This window comes from Pantherophis guttatus, chromosome 1 (assembly GCF_059756535.1).
Source record: "Pantherophis guttatus breed Tessera chromosome 1, ASM5975653v1, whole genome shotgun sequence".
NCBI classification, from domain to species: Eukaryota; Metazoa; Chordata; class Lepidosauria; order Squamata; family Colubridae; genus Pantherophis; species Pantherophis guttatus.
In genome coordinates, this window is record NC_142063.1 from 287,032,316 (window position 1) to 287,052,197 (window position 19,882).

General features: G+C 37.7%; 1 protein-coding gene across 2 annotated transcripts in view; it reads right to left on the bottom strand.

The window, feature by feature from the left end:
• Window positions 1-7,000: 7,000 nt before the first annotated feature.
• Window positions 7,001-19,882, bottom strand: part of MDGA1 (MAM domain containing glycosylphosphatidylinositol anchor 1) — a 312,822-nt gene continuing 299,940 nt past the window's right edge. The window contains exons 15-17 of one of the 2 annotated variants that reach the window (XM_034428035.3): window positions 18,249-18,373; window positions 11,703-11,811; window positions 7,001-9,482 (exon numbers count right to left, since the gene is read on the bottom strand). In XM_034428035.3, the coding sequence (XP_034283926.1) occupies window positions 9,391-9,482; window positions 11,703-11,811; window positions 18,249-18,373 (326 nt within the window). In that variant the 3' untranslated portion in view covers window positions 7,001-9,390. The remainder of the gene's footprint in view (window positions 9,483-11,702; window positions 11,812-18,248; window positions 18,374-19,882) is intronic. The other variant, XM_034428036.3, reaches the window with a different exon arrangement.

Genomic DNA, 19,882 nt, shown 5'->3' on the forward strand with positions numbered 1-19,882 from the left:
ATTTTTAAAATAATACATTACAGTCTCAATATCATAGACCAAATATTATTTGACTGATATATTTTTTTTTTATTTAATTTGTATGCCGCTCTTCTCCGGAAACTCAGGGTGGCTTACAATGCGTTAAGCAATAGCCTTCATACTTTTGTATATTTATACAAAGTCACCTTATTTCCCCCACAATCCGGGTCCTCATTTCTAAGAGTTGTCAACTCTTAGGAAACTAGGGCAGCTTGTGACTAAAGTAAACATTATGCATTCTCTTATTTAGGGGTCCCCCACCCAGGGTCCATGGACCAGCAGCGGACCATGGCATGCCAGCAACCTGGCCAAGCAAACAAGCGAAGCCCCATCTGCAGGATGCAGGCAGCACGCAAAATCATGCCTCCTCTGGTCCATGGAAAAACTTTTATCCATGGAACCGATCCCAAAAGGTTGGAGGGCGCTGTTCTAATTGATAGGACTTCAGTGCTATCTAGGAATATTGATGGCTAAGAAAAAACTGAGAAACAATCCCTGTAGTTGATTTCAATGAACCAACCAATTCCCAGTAGAATTCCACGTATCTTTACGGTGGCTGAACTTAGTCATCAGTCAATTACTGCTTTGGCTTTGGCGTCTATAAAAGACAGAATAAAGTTGTATAAGAGTTTTGCTTCCAGAAATGTACATGGGGGCGCTTAAAGGGTGTGTGTGTGTGTTTAGAAATCTTTGCTGAAAATGTAAGCTCTTAATCCTTCTGTCATTAACTAATGTTAGTTTAACATTAATAATTGTTTGGCTCAATATATGAAATTATCTACCTCCTAACTTTTGGCTATGTTAATGAATGGAGTATCAGGTGTCTGTCAGATGTTCTTCTTCAACTTAGAGTAGTAAATGAGAGTCTCTGCTCTCTTGATCAACATTCAACAGATCAGATACTTGAAATCAGCTATTTTGTAGGCATGCACATAAAAATATTAATATTAATTTATTGATTTTTGAGATTTTCCCATTATATTTTGTGGTACTGCCTAAACTTATGAGACAGCATCCATGTTTGCTACAATTTAAATAACACCCCAACCAACTAAAGTTCTCAGTAAATGTAAGCACGCACATGTAACACCATCCATGTTTATGAACCAAATGTATAAGCAACAAGAAAATGTTTCAAAGCAGTGAGGATTCTTCTGGTAGACAAGTTCAGCTTCTAGCTATAACCGCAGCCCTTTCAACTGTGTTATTAGAAGTTGTGTGACAAGCTAAAGTAACTGAATTTAGTGAATAGGGAGAAACATTTCCTGGGAAAAGTGAAATTGTTCATGTATTCTCAAGTTTTTATTGGGTCTCTTTGCTTGTAAGAAATAAACCCTGCATGATTTACTAGATATATAGAAATTCTAGACCAATTCTGATTTTAAGGAAATCAATGGCAAATTTTCCAAATATGGGTTAAAGAATGGGTAACAGTACTCCCAACTCTCTTGCTAAAGTGAGTCACCTTACCCTGCCCAATTTCAGTGACTAAACTCACAAACAGTAAGTCTCTTGAAAAAACATTCATTTCTCTTCCATTGTCATTTTAGAGAATGACATTAAGATCCAAAGGTCATTCCTTCTAATGCTCTGCATGATAAAAGGTCAACCCACAAGACAATGCTTAAGACAGTTTTCCTAAACTGTATGAACCTATGCACATTTGTGTTTATGGTACAGTTTAATTCACTGGCATTTAATGCAGGGGCTGAAGAACTCTGTTTATATGTGGTTGGCAGAAATGTAGAAAGATGTTATCTAATAAATAGGAAAATAAATGTTTGGACTATCAAATGCCACTAACGGATATGGAAAGGGGACAAGAAGATATTCTACTACATCTTCTTTGCATTTCTTATTTTAAAATGGATCCTGGGGAGAATAACATAATGGCTTTGTAAAAAATTAAACTGGGATGCTTTTGCCTGAAAGTTCTACAGACTTGCACATTTAGCAGGTTATAGGTATAAATAAGCTGCAGTCAGAGCTTCTAAAGAACAGGATGAAACAACTGGTTTCACTTGAATATGGCATATGAACAGCGCAGTATGAGATTGTTAATTCTTGGGCCTAATCAGTGGGCTGGCACTGGTTATAGTAAAACCCAACAAAAAGGCAAAACGAGATGATGGTTGACTAAAATGAAGGTGGCTTCTAGCTAGACTCATAGTAATAATCTCTTTTCAATAGGCTCATCAAATCATCTAGCAAACATTTGGAATCTTCTCTTCTCTTATTGTTTAGCTGATTGTTCTTCTGCCCAGGGGAAAATCGTTCTTCTTTTGTAAGACATTCAAAAGATACTGAGATCAAGAGGTGCCAAACTCGCAGCCCGCAGGCCGGATGTGTTATGTGCTGGCCATGCCATTTGGCAAAGGAGAAAAAAGTTGCGATATATCACGTGATGCTGTGAGTTTGACACCCTTGTTGTAGCCCATATTATAGTGAATCAAGAAAAGGGCTACTATCTATTTATATAGCCTCTCATAACCCAGCTGTGGTCATTTGAAAACTCTTGATTTGATGCAGTTCTCTCCTTAATGTAAAGCTGAAGACTACTCAAACATGCTTGCCTTCCTCTAAGGATGCCAAGCAGCCTAATGTTGACAGTCTAGTGATAACCACTGTCTCTAGACTGCAGTTTATTACTATGGAGTGTAAATTGGTCCTCATTAAAATGTAATTTTTCAAGGCACTATGGGCAATCTTTCTCAGTAAATGTCTTGCTCATTTATTAAGCATCATCCAAGGTCAATCAGGGCAAATGAAAAACACAGAAAATTAAGACAGTGCTTCAAAGATTGGCAGCTCCTACATGGAGAATGCGAGGCTGACCTTAGCTGAAGACTGTGCTGTGCATGTGGGAGCTGAGAAACAGTCTGTGCAGAGGGCTTCAAAGATAAGAAGAATCCAGCTGCTTAAAACCAGATCTTAGCAGAGAAGAGAAATGTTGGCAGAAGCAAAAGCCAATTCCATAAGAATATTTTAATATTTTCTTTCTTTTAGGATTGTCATCATCATCGTCGTCATCTCAATAGGTTAAATATTCCATTGGGAAGCTTAAGCAATGGTAGGGTAGTTTTTAACAATTCTCTTGCAAATACTAACTTCTCTAACCTATTGTGCTCCAGATGTATTAGGACTACAGCTCCCAGAAGTCACTGACAGAAGAGTCAAAGGAACCAGGCTGGAAAAGGCTGGGAGAAAGACATTCTATTTATCAGATATTGGTCAATACTAGTACAGTAATTCCAGTCTTGGATCAAAGGTTTTTGCTTGTATAAGGTGCACTCCATGCACTCCAGCATGATCAGATTGCACTGTCTACACTAGAGATCTTCACTTTCAGTGTTATATAGCACAAGGCATTAAGACTGGACAGTAGTCCTCTCATTTGGACCATCTCAGGAATAATGGCATCTGTACATTTTTAAATATTCCCTTAACTTGTTATTTATGCACCATATTTTTAAGTTGCAATTCTACATCATTGACCTAGAATAAAACCCACTGAATTTAAAATAAGTAATTTCTGAGTAAAAATGCACAGGATTACAATAATAATCTACATTTTGCTCTATATTTGATTCAGTCCTACCTTTAGAAATGTTACCAGGATTTCTTATGACTTTTCCAGTGTACATTTATTTATTTAAAGGATTTGTAGAGCTTGCCCATCTGATGTAGCATAATCCTGGGCAGCTCACAAGCAATATTTAGACAAATCACATGTGTTCTTTTGATTGGTTTTGTATTTGTATTAGTTTTCCATCTGTATAAGGGAGTATGATTCTGGTTAGAATACATTCCCTAACCTGAACAATTTAATGGGATGAGTAATAAATGGCACACAATGCTGAAAAGCTAAATAAAAAAATTTTTTTTTTCTGCCCATGAGTCCTTATTGTTCCATCCACCTCCCTTCAACACGTCCTTGATAAGCTCACAAGGGAAAAAAAATAGGTATAGTGATATTTTGTAATTATATTCTGCACCTGGATAGATTTAACTGTCTGCATTAAAGGGAACTAATGGATCTTCAGTAATTGACTTTTTGGAGCATGTATTGTGGGTTATTATCATAAATATAAGATTGTGTTCACACAATACATTTAATAGGGTCAGGCAAGCAACATGCCAAGTGAGGTTTTGTATGTGCATGTATATGTCATAACATAGCATGTAAACTTGGAACCTTTATTTGGATTGTTGCACAAACCCATAAAATGGATTAATTAATTTAGCATATTCTGGGAATGCCAATATAATGCAATGTATATGTATATACCTTAACCTATATCACATATACTCTATTTAATTGGGTTATATTCTTGTCTCCTCCAATATATGTCCTCACTGAAAACATCAGTACAGTAGGTTTCTATGATATTTTCGTGATGGATGGATCTGTTATTTACAATCATTTTCTTCATTCATTGCTGAGAAGCAGTGATGCATCTTACTTTGAGAAAGTAAAGACTGTCTTATGGAATAACTGTATCACAATAGTGAAGGGTTATTAAATAATACTACATTCAACTGCAGACTTCCTTTAAAAGGGCTTTAAGATATATATATATATATATCTACACATTGCCTAGATATATATCAGTTATACGTCTAGACAATTTGTACCACTTCAATAGATCAATTTGTATGTGTGTTTAAGTATGTATGTATGCATATATGTATATATATATATTTATCCATACACACACAATAACAGAATATCTGACAACAATGAGCTATAAACAATAAACAAAAAGGTTATTTACAAATAATTTGATTCCTAAACTTTTTTTGAGGTCTATGCTGAAATATTTAATTAGATATGAGATGGTACCTCCCATGCTTTCTTGAGATCAGTTTTTCCTCTGCGAACCTGAAGGAGGGTGTCACTAGTTTTCAAGTAAAGCAGATATCTCATTTTTGATGGGATTACCTTTGAGGAGGAGATATTTTATTTATTTATTTATTTGTCACATTTCTATGCCGCCCAACTCCCTGGGGACTCTGGGCGCCTTACAACAAAAAATAATGCGAACAATATACCATAAAAGTTGTTTTAAAAAACATTAAAAACCCATACACTCCATTCATGGCCATTCAAGGTGTTTTGGTCAATGGAACCAGCATCTTTCCTTCCTTCTCAAATCTTTGCACAATAATGCTATGCCATGACAAAACTCTATTCTCATGCAACATTCTATTCTAAATTAGGGTTGCAAAAATCCAGAAGATCCTGAGATGACATGAAGGACAGACAGAAAGATAGGCAGAAAATGTCTGTGGCAATCAAGTGGCTATTTTGATTTTACCAGAAAAGTATTAGCATTTTCTGCCTATCTTTCCTACCACCTCAATGTCTCCTGTATTTTTGCTACCCGATTCCTAATTAGAAAAGGAATGTGTCAGACTGTTAGCCGCTACTTCAAGCAGCTCTGAAAGGTTTCCCCCCCCCTTTCTGTGAAAACACTAGCAAAAACAAGCACAGCAACAAAAAAATATCTCTGTTTGGAGAATATTTTAATTTTGCTCCCTTGAAATGCTGAGAAGTTTCCTGGGCTGAATAAGCCCAGGAAAATGACTCAATATGAGCTCTTCTGATCCTAACATTGGGTTTTATGCACAGTTGGAATTTTTCTGCATAAGTGAAGGAGCTTCACCACTATGCCAGTTCATTCCATGGTTTGTCTTAGCAATCTGGACAATGACTTGAGACCTTTTATTTTTAACCTTCATGCTTCTGACAAGGCACCAGAAACATCAACCCTCACTAAGGAAACTTGTTCCTTCCATGCCAGAGAAAGAAAAGAGCAATAAAAACAAGAAGGGTATTGGGAAATGAGGCTCCCTGAGACTTCTTGATGATTGAAAGGCTGATATTTCATTGATAGATACCTGAGCCAGTGCTAGCTCACCCCATCCAAGAGAGAACTTTGTGTATCTCTTTTGCAAAAATAGGCACTTCATTAGTCCATTACAATTCTCACACAGATGGACACTTAAATCAGAAAGCTGCTGCAGAAATAGGACAGAGAAGGAAGATAGCAGCTCAGGATCTGCATTTTGTTCTTTATTTCCCTTCCCAATCTCTCACTCTTAATCTTCCAAATGCCAGCTGTCCCCTTTTGCAGTAAACTTCTCTAAATTCTCAAAGTTAACTCACAACTCGGTATTATTTTTAGCTTGCTTATACTAAAAGACAATATGGCCTTTAATCATGCAGCCCTATATAGCTGCATTCCTGGGAGTAAACAGATTTACTCCCAGGAAGATGGGTAAAGGTTGCACTGAGCTGCTTCACTGCTGAGAGTGCACACAGGTGGCCCAAAATAAGAATCAGCACCCAGAATTATGTTGCATCTTCCCTTTTAGAAGCACATTCTCTTTTAGAGACCAAATGGGAATCATTTTTGCAGCACAGTTAATGCTCAGATACAGAGAACATCCCATTATATAGAGAATCCATCTCTGTCAGATCACAGATTCAGTGGAACTTTTCCATTAAAAATGACCTATTGTTCTAAGCCTGCAGGAAACTTGGGGGATTGGTAGGCTAGGCTAATTTTTGAAGTTGGAGGCCGGGGAGATCTCTGTACCATGTTACTTGTGATGAGTTTTCCAGTGGCCAAGTTGGGCCTCCTGGTTCCTAACTCTGCTGACAGTCAGTGGAAGTTAATGTTTACATCTTTGATAAAGAGAGCATCCTCAGTACTTGACCTCAATGGCTTCAACAAGCTGAAAACTGAAGGAAGACTGAGGCCATTTCTACCTTTTAGAGGGAAACATTAATACCAATCATGGAATGGATTTTGGAGGTTATTATTAAGGGAGGCCACTTTTGCAATCCACTCTCCACTATTTTTCTTTTAGCAAGAGATAAGTAGAACATAATTCTTTCATAGATAGCTTTTTGCAATGCATAATCAAAACTTTCTGTCTCTGGGCTGGTGGAAATGATAAAATCACCCAAGTCTTCTATGAGAAAGAAAGTGTGTAATCAGGTCAAAATTAAATAAGATAACTTTATACAAATCAGAAACTGGGTTAGCATTAATTATCCTTCATCCTATTAGTACATTTGTAAACCCAGAGAACACAGAACTACAGAAACATTGCCAGACATTCCACCATCACATTGCTTGCTCTCTTCTATCTTTCGCCAGTCCACTATAGGACTAACAAAATGCTCAGGCTACTAGAAATGTAATAATATATATGTTTTTCTATTGAGGCATCTGGTCTACCCCAGCATGTGGGAAGGAGCATACTGCATCCCTTTCGCCTTTCAGCTCCAATCCAGGAGCCCTCAAGCAGTCGCATTCACGACAAACCATTTTATACCAGCAAAGGAGTTTTGAAGCAGCATTTAGCAAGTATTTGAATGGCTAGATCAACTTCCCCAGCCTAATGCTCTCAAAGCAAGTTGGACTGCAAATGCTAGAATTCTCAGCCAGCTGAAGATTATGAGAATTGTAGTCCAGCATGTCTGGTAGCAACTTGGTGTGGAAGACTGTGGATGGAGGAAAAACTTATGCTGCCTGAAGTCTTAGAGACCCATTAAGATGTATGCAGAGTATGTCATTGCTGTAGTAATATCTCCCTAGTAGGTAAACGGGTTCTTCTTTATATAATGATTTAGAGTTGGCTTTAATGATCTTGCAGGTCAGGACTACCAAGTGCAAGTTGGGCTTTCCTGAGAAAACATTCCTCTCACAGTGGTAATGTAGTGTCCCTGAAAACAGTGGGTGTTTTTCCCTCTGTCTTTCTGCACTAAATGCAATCTAAGTACAGGTAGTCTTCGCTTAGTGACTGCCTCATGAAGCAACAGTCTGCAGTTACAACAGTACCTTTGTAACCTATCCTCCTGATAAAGCTGATATTGGTTTATAAGCACAGTTGCCATTTTACTTAGTGATCACTTTGCTTAACAACCAAGTTGCCGATCCCAATTGTGATCACTAAACAAGGACTACCTGTATATTTTTCTTCAAAACTATAACAGCCTGCCTATCCTGGTTCCTTTATGTAGAGACAGTTTTATTTTCTGCTTCCATTTGTCTTTCACCTCATTGTGCAGCTGCAATACAGCTACCCAATCCTTCAATAGCAAATCAAGCACCATAGTAGCAGCATCTTTGATTAATAATATGCCAAGAATAGGTATTACTACCGACAAGGAAATATTTCAGATGTTATAAGGGTGCATCTGTATGACTCCCCTTGTAGTTAAAAAAGGAAGTGGGGCTGTAAGGACTGAATTACTAAAAGGAAATAGGAAATAGATAAATTAGCAGCAGCAGCAATGACAACAACAACAAAAGGTGGAGGAAATCCTTGCCTTAAGGCTTCTGAAGCTCATGCTTTGATAGTAACTGACTGCAGTGTCACTACTCAGCTTCTTTACTTTGGTCCTCAAACAAGAAGCCTTTTCTTTTAGTCTCTGTGCTGTATTGACAATCTGTCTCTGGGATGGTAGAAGAAAAAAAAAAGTACTAAAGGAGAGAAGTGAGCAGCCTGAAAAAGGGGAAAAGAGATGGGTAGGTGAAGAATGTCAACAGCTGAACCTGCAGCTTATGGTTGCCCTAGATTTCTCCATTCATCTCCATAATCCACAAGAGGTCTATCTCTTTGCTTTGCTGAGCTGAAGTTGGGGATGGATGGGTCAAGGCAAATTTATAGATGGACGAGTAAATACATGAGAGTCTTAAAAACGCATATGAAGACTCAGAAGTACATGCAAATGAGGACAAGGTTCTGTGGTCATCAGAGATGAGTGGGAGAAGTATGAGGAGGTGGTGCTGCAGTAGACAGGTTGTAGGCAAAACCGGTAAGGGAGAAGTCTTAACACAGAGATTCCAAAGAATGGCACTGTGTATGCTAGAATGTCTTCTAAACTGTGGTTCTGCAGCCAAGAAGGTAATAGTTCTGGTAGAAATTTGTGCTTTAATATATTTTGTTTTTCTTTTAAACAAAAGTTCCTACTTCCCTGAGGAAGTCTTGTCCTCTGTTCTTAAAGGAACATGCCTTCCTCCATTCCACTGATCCTTTTAAACATCATTTTCATCCTCAGCATTGCCTTTCATTCTTTGCTTCCATTTCTTCTTTCCATTGCTTCCTCCCTCTTTCTTTCATTTGTTTGTTTTTGTCTCTTTATTTATATATATTTTGTTTTTAGACAGTATGACTTTCTCCAGGAATCCCTTAGGTTCTTAGCTGGATCCCTTTTGCGTAGTCATGCATGTTAGTCTTTGGTAACATATGGACACTTTGGTGTGCCAGTGAGGAGGGGGAGATACAGGAGCAGAGGGTGACCAAGTAGGAAAGGAGGAGGAATGTCTCAGACAATGGGAGCATTCACTGCTATCATCTGAGCAGCACGTAAAGAAAGAAAAATAGTGGCCCGCAGAGAGAAGATGTGTGTTGGGTGACAGCAGAATTTCCTGGAAGGGCAACTGCTGTAGGGAAAGAAAGAGAAAAGTTATCTCATGAAAATGATCAATGGTTTGCAAAACAAATGACTGTGGGATGAAAAGATAATCTTAAGAATTCCAAGATTATACCCACCAAAACAAAAGAATTGGATGTACAGGTAGTCCTCAATTTATGACTACAATCGGGCCCAAAATTTCTGTTGTTAAGCAAGACATTTGTTAAGTGAGTTTTGCCCCATTTTAACACAGTTGTTAAGTGAATCGCTACAGTTGATAAGTTAGTAAGATGGTTGTTAAGTGAATCTGGCTTCCCCGTTGACTTTGCTTGTCATATGGTCACAAAAGGTCACATAAACTTGGGACACAGCAATGGTCATAAAGATGAGTCAGTCACCAAGCATCTAAATTTTGATCACATAATCAGGAGATGCTACAAAGGCTGTAAGGGTGAAAAACGGTGATAAGTCACTTTTTTTCAGTGCCATTGTAAATTTGAATGGTCACTAAATGAACTGTTGTAAATTGAGGACTACCTGTACTGAAAATTGAAATCACATGTAAACAAGAAAACACATAGAATTCTAAATGTCTAGTTTTACTATGCAAGATGAATATTTCCGAAACTAATGTGTTTTAGAGGTTATTGTACTGCACTGCCATAACCATTTTTTTGCCATATTAGACATGCAAAATAAAACAGATATTTTTAGATTTTTTGTCTCTCTTTCAGATTGTTTATAAGAACAAAGAGTAAAACAGATATAAAAAATAATGTCCAAGGACAATGGTCAGTGAACTAATGTAGAAAGCTTCCTCATAACAGGCTAGATAATAACTATATTCTTCTTTGGCCATATAATACCTGTACTATATCCACACTTTAAAAGGATTCAGAAACAGTGGGACAGGATGAATGGAGGCTAACAAAGATGATCAGAGGACTAGAAACTAAGCCTTATAAAGAAAGATCGACAGCATGTTTGCCTTGAGAAAATATATTTAGGAGGGGATGTGGCTGTACTTTTCAAATGCCTGAAAAGATGTCACATAGAGAAGCATCAGGATCTGTCCTCTCTCATTCCAGAGTGCAGTATGCAAAATAAAGGATGAGATCTGACAGGAAGTCAGATTCCAGTAAAACATTAGAAAAAGAGTTCTTAATATTTAGTTCCGTTTGACAGTGGAAGCAATTATCCATAAAGGGAGATAGCTGCCCCTTTTCAGATGTGTTCAAACAGAAATTAGACAGTCACTTTTCTGGGATGGTTTAATTTGAAATTCCTGCATTGAGCAGAGGTTGGATATGATGGCCTCATCCAAATTAATGATCCTGTGATTTGTTCAATCACTCAACAGTGCATATTTCAACAAATAAAGATTTTCTGGGACTTAATGCAGAAAAATCACTTTCCTATCATTTGTACCTGATCCTATTTTTTATTTGTTTGCTTGTTTGTTTTATTAAACCAGAAATGCCAAGGATTAATTCTGGACATCCTACACACACATTATTATAGATGGCCCATAGTTTCCTTTCCTCCATTAAGCAGAACTTCACAAAAGAATCTAATTATGTTCTGCTTAAAATAATCCTAAATATATTGACTAAGGATAATTCTCAAAGTGAGAAGAATAGTTTCCTCTCTGACATTGATTCTGTTGCCCTTGGCATAGGATAGGTGGGAAAATTTGAGACAAATATACCCAGGGAAAAATATGTTTATAATTTTGGAAGACATCTCTGTTTCAGACTACATAATAAAAATCAATAGATCCATCACCCATCCATCATCACAGGTTTTAATGCTTATTATTACTGAATAATATTATCTTGTTTTGTATGCTATGGCTATTGCTGCAATCACCATTTTCCTGGGTTTGTAGATTCTAAAATTCCAACTTGTTTGGTAACAAATTTATCAAAGAGACTGAGGAATAATAAACATTTCATTATTTTCTGTAGCTAGGTGGTTAAGAACCGTGTCGGGCGTTGACATTAACCTGGGACATTACAATAAATTAAATGAGCTTGATACATTGCAGCCAATAATAATAATTATTTCTTTCTCTTTCTCTCTTGATATGAATAAGTATATTTTGATTATGAATAAGTATATTCTTATTATGTATAAGTATATTATTATTATATTTAAACATACATGTTGATTAATATACATAGCTTTCCCAATTTTTCCCCTTGAATTTGGGAAGCAATGATGCATACAATTCACCAAGTATAATTACCTTTATTTGGGACAATTGGCTTTCTTGGACAATCACCTTTTTTCAGAGTAACATCATCAATGGCAATATCTCCCTCAGAACCTGTCCCACGGACACCTTCAAAGATGATCTGAGGGAAGAAAAGATCAGACTTAGAAAGGATTTAAACATCTAAAAATTTCAACTTTGCAAAAAGAATATTAGATTGCCTTCCTGTGATGCTAAAGCCATCAGTCTCAAAGGCCACTAAATCCCACTCGACACATTGTCTACTTGCCCCCAATTTTCCTGGAACTTTCAATCTTGAAATGTCCCCAAATGGGCCATGATGGGACATTTCCCAGATGAGATAGTTTAGACCAGCTTAAAACAAACAAAAAAAGAGAGATGTGATTTTTTTTTTTTGCCCCAAATGATCTCTTCTATATTAGATTGTTCTGCAATATTCTGTTTGTTGTTATTGATAAACTATGAAAAATACAAAACTGACTTTAGGACAATTAATGAATCTTGGTGAAATTTAAGGAGAAAAGAAAACTCAGCTCTTTGTTACCCTTCACAAATCTACATTTTTTTTTAGAATTCTTTTTGACAACTGCACCCTTTGGGGCAGTCTATAAGGCCTTGTTTTTTTTGTTTTTTTAATGGTTCAGTTTATCAGTGAATTGTCTGCAAGGTGTTGCTGAGCCGATAAGGTAGAAGGCTGGAGGCTTTAAACAACTTCCTGGAAGCCATTTCAAATTTCACATCCTGGCCCTGCCTCTGCACTGGAGCAGAAGCTTGATAATTCCCTGTGCCTCTGTCTAATCCCAGGACGATTTCCCCTGATATTCACCCATAAACTATCTTACAATTTTTTTTGCCAATTAAAAGGTGAAAAACAAAAAGCAAAAGAATTTCAATATTGCAATCTTCTGGTTGTGTAATACGGAGGCATATGATTGAGGCCTTCCTCCCTTCCTTGGAAGATAGACAACTAAATGAATTTATTTTAAAAGTTACAATAAAATGCAACCTCCGTTTTAACTTTATATATGGATACAGTGAACATGGATAAAGATAAATTGTAGAGCTGTTCTGATACAGTTGACAACTAAACAAGAACATTTCCAAAGAAATTGGAAGATGGTGCTAGTCTACTACAAACAGCAGGTTCTCCTGTGAGATGGGAGATGTTGCAATTGAGTGTTAGGAACTGCACAAACACTATATATATTCAGTATAATGAATATCTCCATGTCCATCCTGAAGAATGGATAAAAAAAATGAAATCACACAGAATTCACTACCTTGCACAGAGAAATACAAGATAAATAGCATAACACAAAGGACCAGAAGTCAAATGCTATACGATTCCTGGCCTCTTCCTAGAAGGCTGTTGATGCAGATGTTTCCTGTGCTTCGATTATCTGTATTTAAACAAAGACTGGGTGGACTGATCTTAAATCCTACTCCTTTCCAGAGTTGGTCCAACAACTTCTGTCTTTTTTTCAAAAAGACCAACCCCTTCTTTCTATCTGTGGGAGTGTCCATGACAGACACCATCTCTCCCATATAGAAGTGAATTCTGCATGCCTGAGGTTGTGGGAAGGTAAATTGGGTGTCAGAGTAGGTGGCTTGTTCGGGCTACAGTCACAGCAAGTGTGTCACATGGAAAGGCATGATAATACCCAACCTTCCACTCTGCAGGGCTAGATTGCTCCATTCACACATTCTGGCTTCATTTCTGGCTTCATTTCTGTAATATACAGTAGATCACATGCCTATAGCTTGACAGAGTGGGAGCTTCTGGGAGCATCATCACTGGAAACTTTCATGAAGAGACTGGACTGCCAGAAATGGTGTAGGGTCTCCTGCTTGGGAGGGGGGTTGGACTAGATGACCTACAAGATCCCTTCCAACTCTGTTAATCTGTTACTGTTACAGAACCTCTATTTTGCAATGAAATCCAGCTCTGTGTGCCTTTTGTGGCCAATGTAAAGGGGTGTTAAGGTTTGGGGGATAGGATGAAACCATCGGGGCAACGGTGACTTCTCATATTAGAACGGGTCACTGCTCATTTGCCTTTTGTCCCTGCCTTGATACAAGGGAGGCCGTCCCAAGAGCGGATCAAGGGATAAAATGAACTGTATTATCATCTTGGGTGCTAAAATCTCCGTAACTCGGGCTGCTATGAAGGCCAGAGCTATCCTTCTCCCCCTGTACTCCTGACTTTGGAATCACAGGGGGCTCCTTCATTCTCTGAGCTTGACAGTTACAGCTTCATTAGCCCATGCCACCCGTGCTGTTCCCATGGTTACAACACTTTACAGGCAGCGAGGGCAGAGGCCCATTCACCTCCCATTCCCTCAGGAGCAGAGCCAACCTCTGCATTCATGTCCCATTATGCAGGAGAAGACTACAAGCCTGCCATTACCTGTCTTCTGATGATATAAAGCCCTGCACGAAGCCTCCTCACACTGTTCACATACTCAGTGGATATTCAGTGTTGCTGCCTTCCTATTTGCTGAATACTGTGATGGGGGATTTTCAGAATAAAGACCAGATGGAGATCTGTGTATACAGGCTGTGAAATTTCATTTGCCCCTAACCAACTATGCTCTCTTTTATTTTACCTAAGGCAAGTGTGTGTGTGGGGGGGTGGGCATTTGAAAATGTTAATCAGTAATTCCCTTCTATTCCTTGCTCATTCTGCAAGTCTGGGTTTGTAAAAAAAATTCTACACAACCTTGGCGCTTACATCTATTTCAGTACGTATCTTTTGAACACGTTAGAAAACAAGCGTGATGCATTCACTTTAACCTCGAATGCACAGTTTAAATAGTTTTTGATTTTTTCTTTTCTGAGCCACAAAACTGCAGTGTAATATTAAGGGAAGTGAAAAAAATCCATCTGACTGCCAAATTCTGATCTGCACATTTCTCTAGAAGAGGCAGATCAATTCAGGTTGAAAAGAGATTCCTCCAGCATTCCTAGTGGCAATGATATCATGTGTGTATATTTATCTGTAGGAAGCAAAGGGCAGATATTTCATGCTCAGCTGCTCTGTTTTCCATAAAAAAAGAACTTTGTCTGTGTATGGATACTATAAATGCACATTTGTTTCCAATTTTCTGTCCCGTTCTATTTTTCTGTAAGGCAGCATTTCTGTTGTAAGAATATTCCATTCTCTGAGATCAATATGTTGTTCTTGGGAAAATGCAATATTTTCCCCCTAGCTAACACACTGATTGCTATTAAGTTGGCTACACGGAACCTGGCTGGAAACATACTGGCCACATATTGTATATGATATGATGTAATACTATTTTCTCTCTGTTTTACTTTTGTGAATTTTCCAGTTCATTGTCTGGAATTTCTCTGAGGCAGTGTGGTATCTCTCTATATTAATCCTGCAAAGGAATACTCATGTAGAAAAAAAAAAAATCCCTACATCGCTTTCAGTTATTAGCAGCTATTTTCACAGTGCAATCCTATATGTAGTTATTTAGAGGGAAGTCCTACTGAATTAAATGGTACTTAAGGCCAGGTAAGCGTGTATACGGCCTTAGCCATAGTTCTCCCCAGCAAAACGGCTTCCTCTTGTATATATTGGTTACGTAGAGCCTGGTGTTACATTTTAGTCACTAAGCACTTGGAAATGTTCCAGTTCTTCTTCAATTCTCATAGCCTGATGAAGAAGAAATGAACTGGATAGAAGTGAGGAAAATGTTACTTATATAAGCCTCATGACACACCCTCTAATGAAAATGCATCTCTCTCTCTCTCTCTCTCTCTCTCTCTCTCTCTCACACACACACACACACACACACACACACACACACACACACACACACATACACACACACACAGAGTGTAGCATTGCTTTTTATGCCCCTCTGCTGTCCAACCTATTCAGAGACACTTCTGCAAAAGGAAAGACCATCCCTAGGCTCTGAGTCAACAAGCTGGAACAAGCTCATACCAACTGAATGGTAACAAATTAGTTGCCCATCCCAGTTGTCATTAAGCACCCAGCAACTGTTGAGCTACAAGCAATAAGCAACAGGCTTACAAGTAACTAGATTATTGTTTTATGACACCCCAAAGTATACGGCACACTTTAGTGCTGAGTAAAAAAAAAAAAAGGCAAATGCTCATGGCCTCACCTAGTACAAGCAGCGTAACAAATCATTCACCAAAGAAAATAAGATGCCAGGAATAAAATTTGCAATAAAACTCTTAGGGAATAAACACCTCTGGATTTTAACACACACACACACACACACCTCAGAATAATAAATGGAAAATGTATGGCCCTGTTCATTCCTCAATATAGTTCTATTTATTTTGCAGATGCATATCAGTTTTATACTTGTTCAATATTTACAGATCTGAAAAAGATCTTGAGAACAGGTTTGCCAAGATTTTGGTTTTTTGAAAAGCAGCACTGCTGATATAACAAAAGATGGTAGAATTTGCTTTATACTCTGGGAGTTTAAAATCTGGATTTCAAGGTACCAATCAAATAGTTCACACAAAATCTGAACATAAACAGAGTTCATTTACCTGATAATGCTAAGTAAATATGTTTTTGTGCAACTTTATATGAACAAAAATTCTATCTCTATGCCAATTTGCAGCCATAACTCTGCTTTTAAAAGACCATAATCGAATTTTCATCTATGTAATGAAAGAACAATCATAAACGTGTCTAGTTCTTAATAGTAAACATAAACTTTTGTGCAATTTATACATGCTTCATATACTTCCAAAATAAAATAGACATTTGAAATCCCACCTAGAGATGGAATAGCACTTATAAATCATCTTTGCAGAATCACAGTGTGCAACTGTTTTTCGCTGCTTACAAACGGCTCAGAAAATTAATGCATAGTGGTTAAATTTTGCATAGATTCAACACACCATCACAGAATCTTTCATGAAACTATACAAGATTTCTATAATAATATTTAACACATGCAGGGCTGGCCTAAATAATAATAACATTTTACTATTTTAATGGGTTGTTTTACTAGAGTTTTTTGGCCAATTTATTTAATTGTTTTAAATTGCTTTTAATTTTTATATTGTCATGGTTTTATTTTTGGCTGTACACCGCTCTGAGTCCTTCAGGAGAAGGGCGGTATAGAAATTCAATAAAATAAAATAAATAAAATAAGTAAATAAACACATACCTACGTATAGGAGGTAAGATTTATCTAGCTATACAGCTATACCTCCTACCCAGCACCCCCCTGTTCAGGCCACCCCCTCAGATCAAGAGAGAGTTCATCTGTTGATTGTGACAAGAATTGACTAGCTGTCTTGTCACCCAAGCATGATGTTGTAGGCTGAGAGTGAGTGCTGGTTCCAAAGTCACCCAGCCAGCTTTCATGCCTAAAGTGGAACTAGAACTCAGAGTCTCATGGTTTCTAGCTGGACCAAGCTGGCTCTCAAAATTTTACTCCAAAATAGTTATGGGTCAAGAACATGCTATTGAACATGCAAAAGCAAGGATGGAGCCCAGATAAATAAATGGCACCTAGGACATCACATTTTTCAAGACTGTTTATAGCATTTACAGTAGAAACACAGTTTGGATCTGAACATTTCTATTTAACAGATAACATTGCATACATTGAAGAGACTTACTACCATGGATGGATTCACAGCTGACATGTGACATTGCAGTGAATCAGAAGTAATAGTTCTGAGTTTCTTCCACATTTCTCATTTCTGATAATATCTAGTAATATAAGACATGGCATCACTGTGCTACAAGTTTCCTCATGTAACCAGTTGCTGTTTATTGGAGCATGGATACTTGCAGCTGAGTGGTGGTCATCTTAACAATAAGCACTACAGTGCATGCAGTCCCACCAGCTGAGACTCAAATCAAGAACATTCTACATAGAAATACTTTGGTACCAGAATCACTTGTATACTTTTCATTACTATAAGAGCTAAGGATGGGAAGCTGCCTTATCCTTATGAAATCTATCTCTGCCCAGCCAATGGCTTACTAGAGTTCCAGATATGAACTTTCTTCCAGCTGTATCTGGTTAAGGATTGCACTTATGACTTCTGCATGCAGAGGAAGTACTGTACCACTTAGATACAGCCTTTCCCATACCTTTTTCTCATATGAAAGCAGAAATAGTACTCTCCTATGGAGCAGGTGGGAGATTATAATGTGAACTTCCTGACAGGGTCACAATTTGCACCAGGAATAATAGCCACATAGTCCATACTACCATAAGGAAGGGGTGATGTTTTTGACAGCAGCTACATCCAGTTTCCCATGTAAGAACCTATTCAACAATGACAAAACTCAAGTAACTGTTCAAGCCATCTATTAGTGCTGATGTATTAAGCCCTATTATGAAGCAACGAGTTTGGGCGGGGAGGGGGAGAGGCATGTCTCCTCAGCTACTTTATTACAGGAGGCCAGAAAGAGGTATTCTATTTTTCTTGAACTTGTGTTGCTGCACATTTCACATTTCACCATTCACCATTCAATCTTTGCCTTAAGGTTTGCTATACTAAATCAAAGACATAATAGCAGGTATTATAGGATCTGCTTACCTGGAAAGGTCCTGCAGGATTGATGGGTACATGTACTTGCTGCCACATATTTCCTTTGTCTCCTTTGAGTGACAAGGCTTGAGTGGGTTGCTTATTCCTCACGTGAACCAGGAGATTTAAGGATCCTATAAGGGAATGGCATGAAACACTGGAGTCATACTGCTTCTTTGCAGCAATCCTTTTGTCACAGGGATCAATTGACATTTGCATCTATATTAGATCTTGCACATTGGTTCTTTCACTGAATGCATAAGATGTGAGTAGGGGCTATTAACAATCTATATATCTTTCATTATTGCAATCTTGGAGTAGAGATATACATTTAAATTCTTATGCATTGTTTCCCTGAAGAATTCTAGTTAATTCCCAGTTAATCTTATCCCAACTTGGGTGCTTTTATTCATTCAGTAAGTAATATCCCACTTAATGTATGCCTCCATTCTCTCCTTATTATTTTATGCTGATAAGGAAGATCTAAAGAAATGAACAGGTTGCAGTCCTTTATTACTATCAGGATCCCTGGACTACAATATCCACATCCAGTCAACCTTGGTTATAATTATTCTTCAGTCATTTGCCACCATGGGGAGGGTGAGGGAAACAAATTGTGACATAAATTTAAGAAATGCAGTATTGAAAATTGACACTGAACTGTTTGTAAGCCAAACTAAACTCAACTGCAGCCATGACACTTAGTAAACACAAGTAGGATAAGTAGAAATCTCTTCACTAAACAGAGGGTTAGATTCAATGGTCTAAATTACCGCTTCCAACTCAATGAATATGAATTCAGGTTCAGTTAACACTCCCTGTAGAAATTCTTTCTCAGAATCATCCTGCAGCATACACCTCTGTAATAGGCATCTAAGGAGCATTAAAACTAATAAAATATGTGTTTAATAGGCTTCTGGTCTGGCAGACCTTATCAAAGAGCAAGCTCCAATGAGCAAGCTCTTGTCTGCACATATTGTTTTCTGAAATGAATGTTTATTTAATTGATTTCCAAACGATCACCTTGGGAAATGTGCTAGGATGGGCCAAAGCTATACAAAACTTTGCATATAAGACAATTTCCAATTGCAAGGTTGTGAATATACTGCTTGAGAGATTCGCAGCCTGGCTGGAAGGAAGCAGGTATTACTACGTTACGGAGCTCATAATTTTATATACATACTTTCCTGGAAGTAAGCTACCTGAAATCAGGAGGAACTAGGGTAATGGGAAGACAGCTAGAATGGCACTTGCAACAGAACTTTCTAGAAAATGGATGCCCAGTTGCTGTTTGCTAATGGTAAGCGCTATATAGTAGCATGATGGATGGCCTATAGCTGGACAAACCCAGTTTGAAACTTCACTTAGCCTTGAGATTACTAGATGTTGTAGTTGAGCCCATCTCACAGAATTACTCATGAAGGTAAAGTAGAGGAAGACATGCCACCCTGAGCAGCAATTTTTTTTTTATAAATCTTATATTTATTACAAGGGGGACAATGCTTCCCTTGAAAATCTACTTGTCCTTTCTCCCTTAAAACTCTCTAAATTTCAGGTACTTTTTGACCTATTACAAATTACTAGTCATTCAAGACATGCTAAAAAAACCTACATAAAATCCAGACATTTCATTGGTCTCTTTA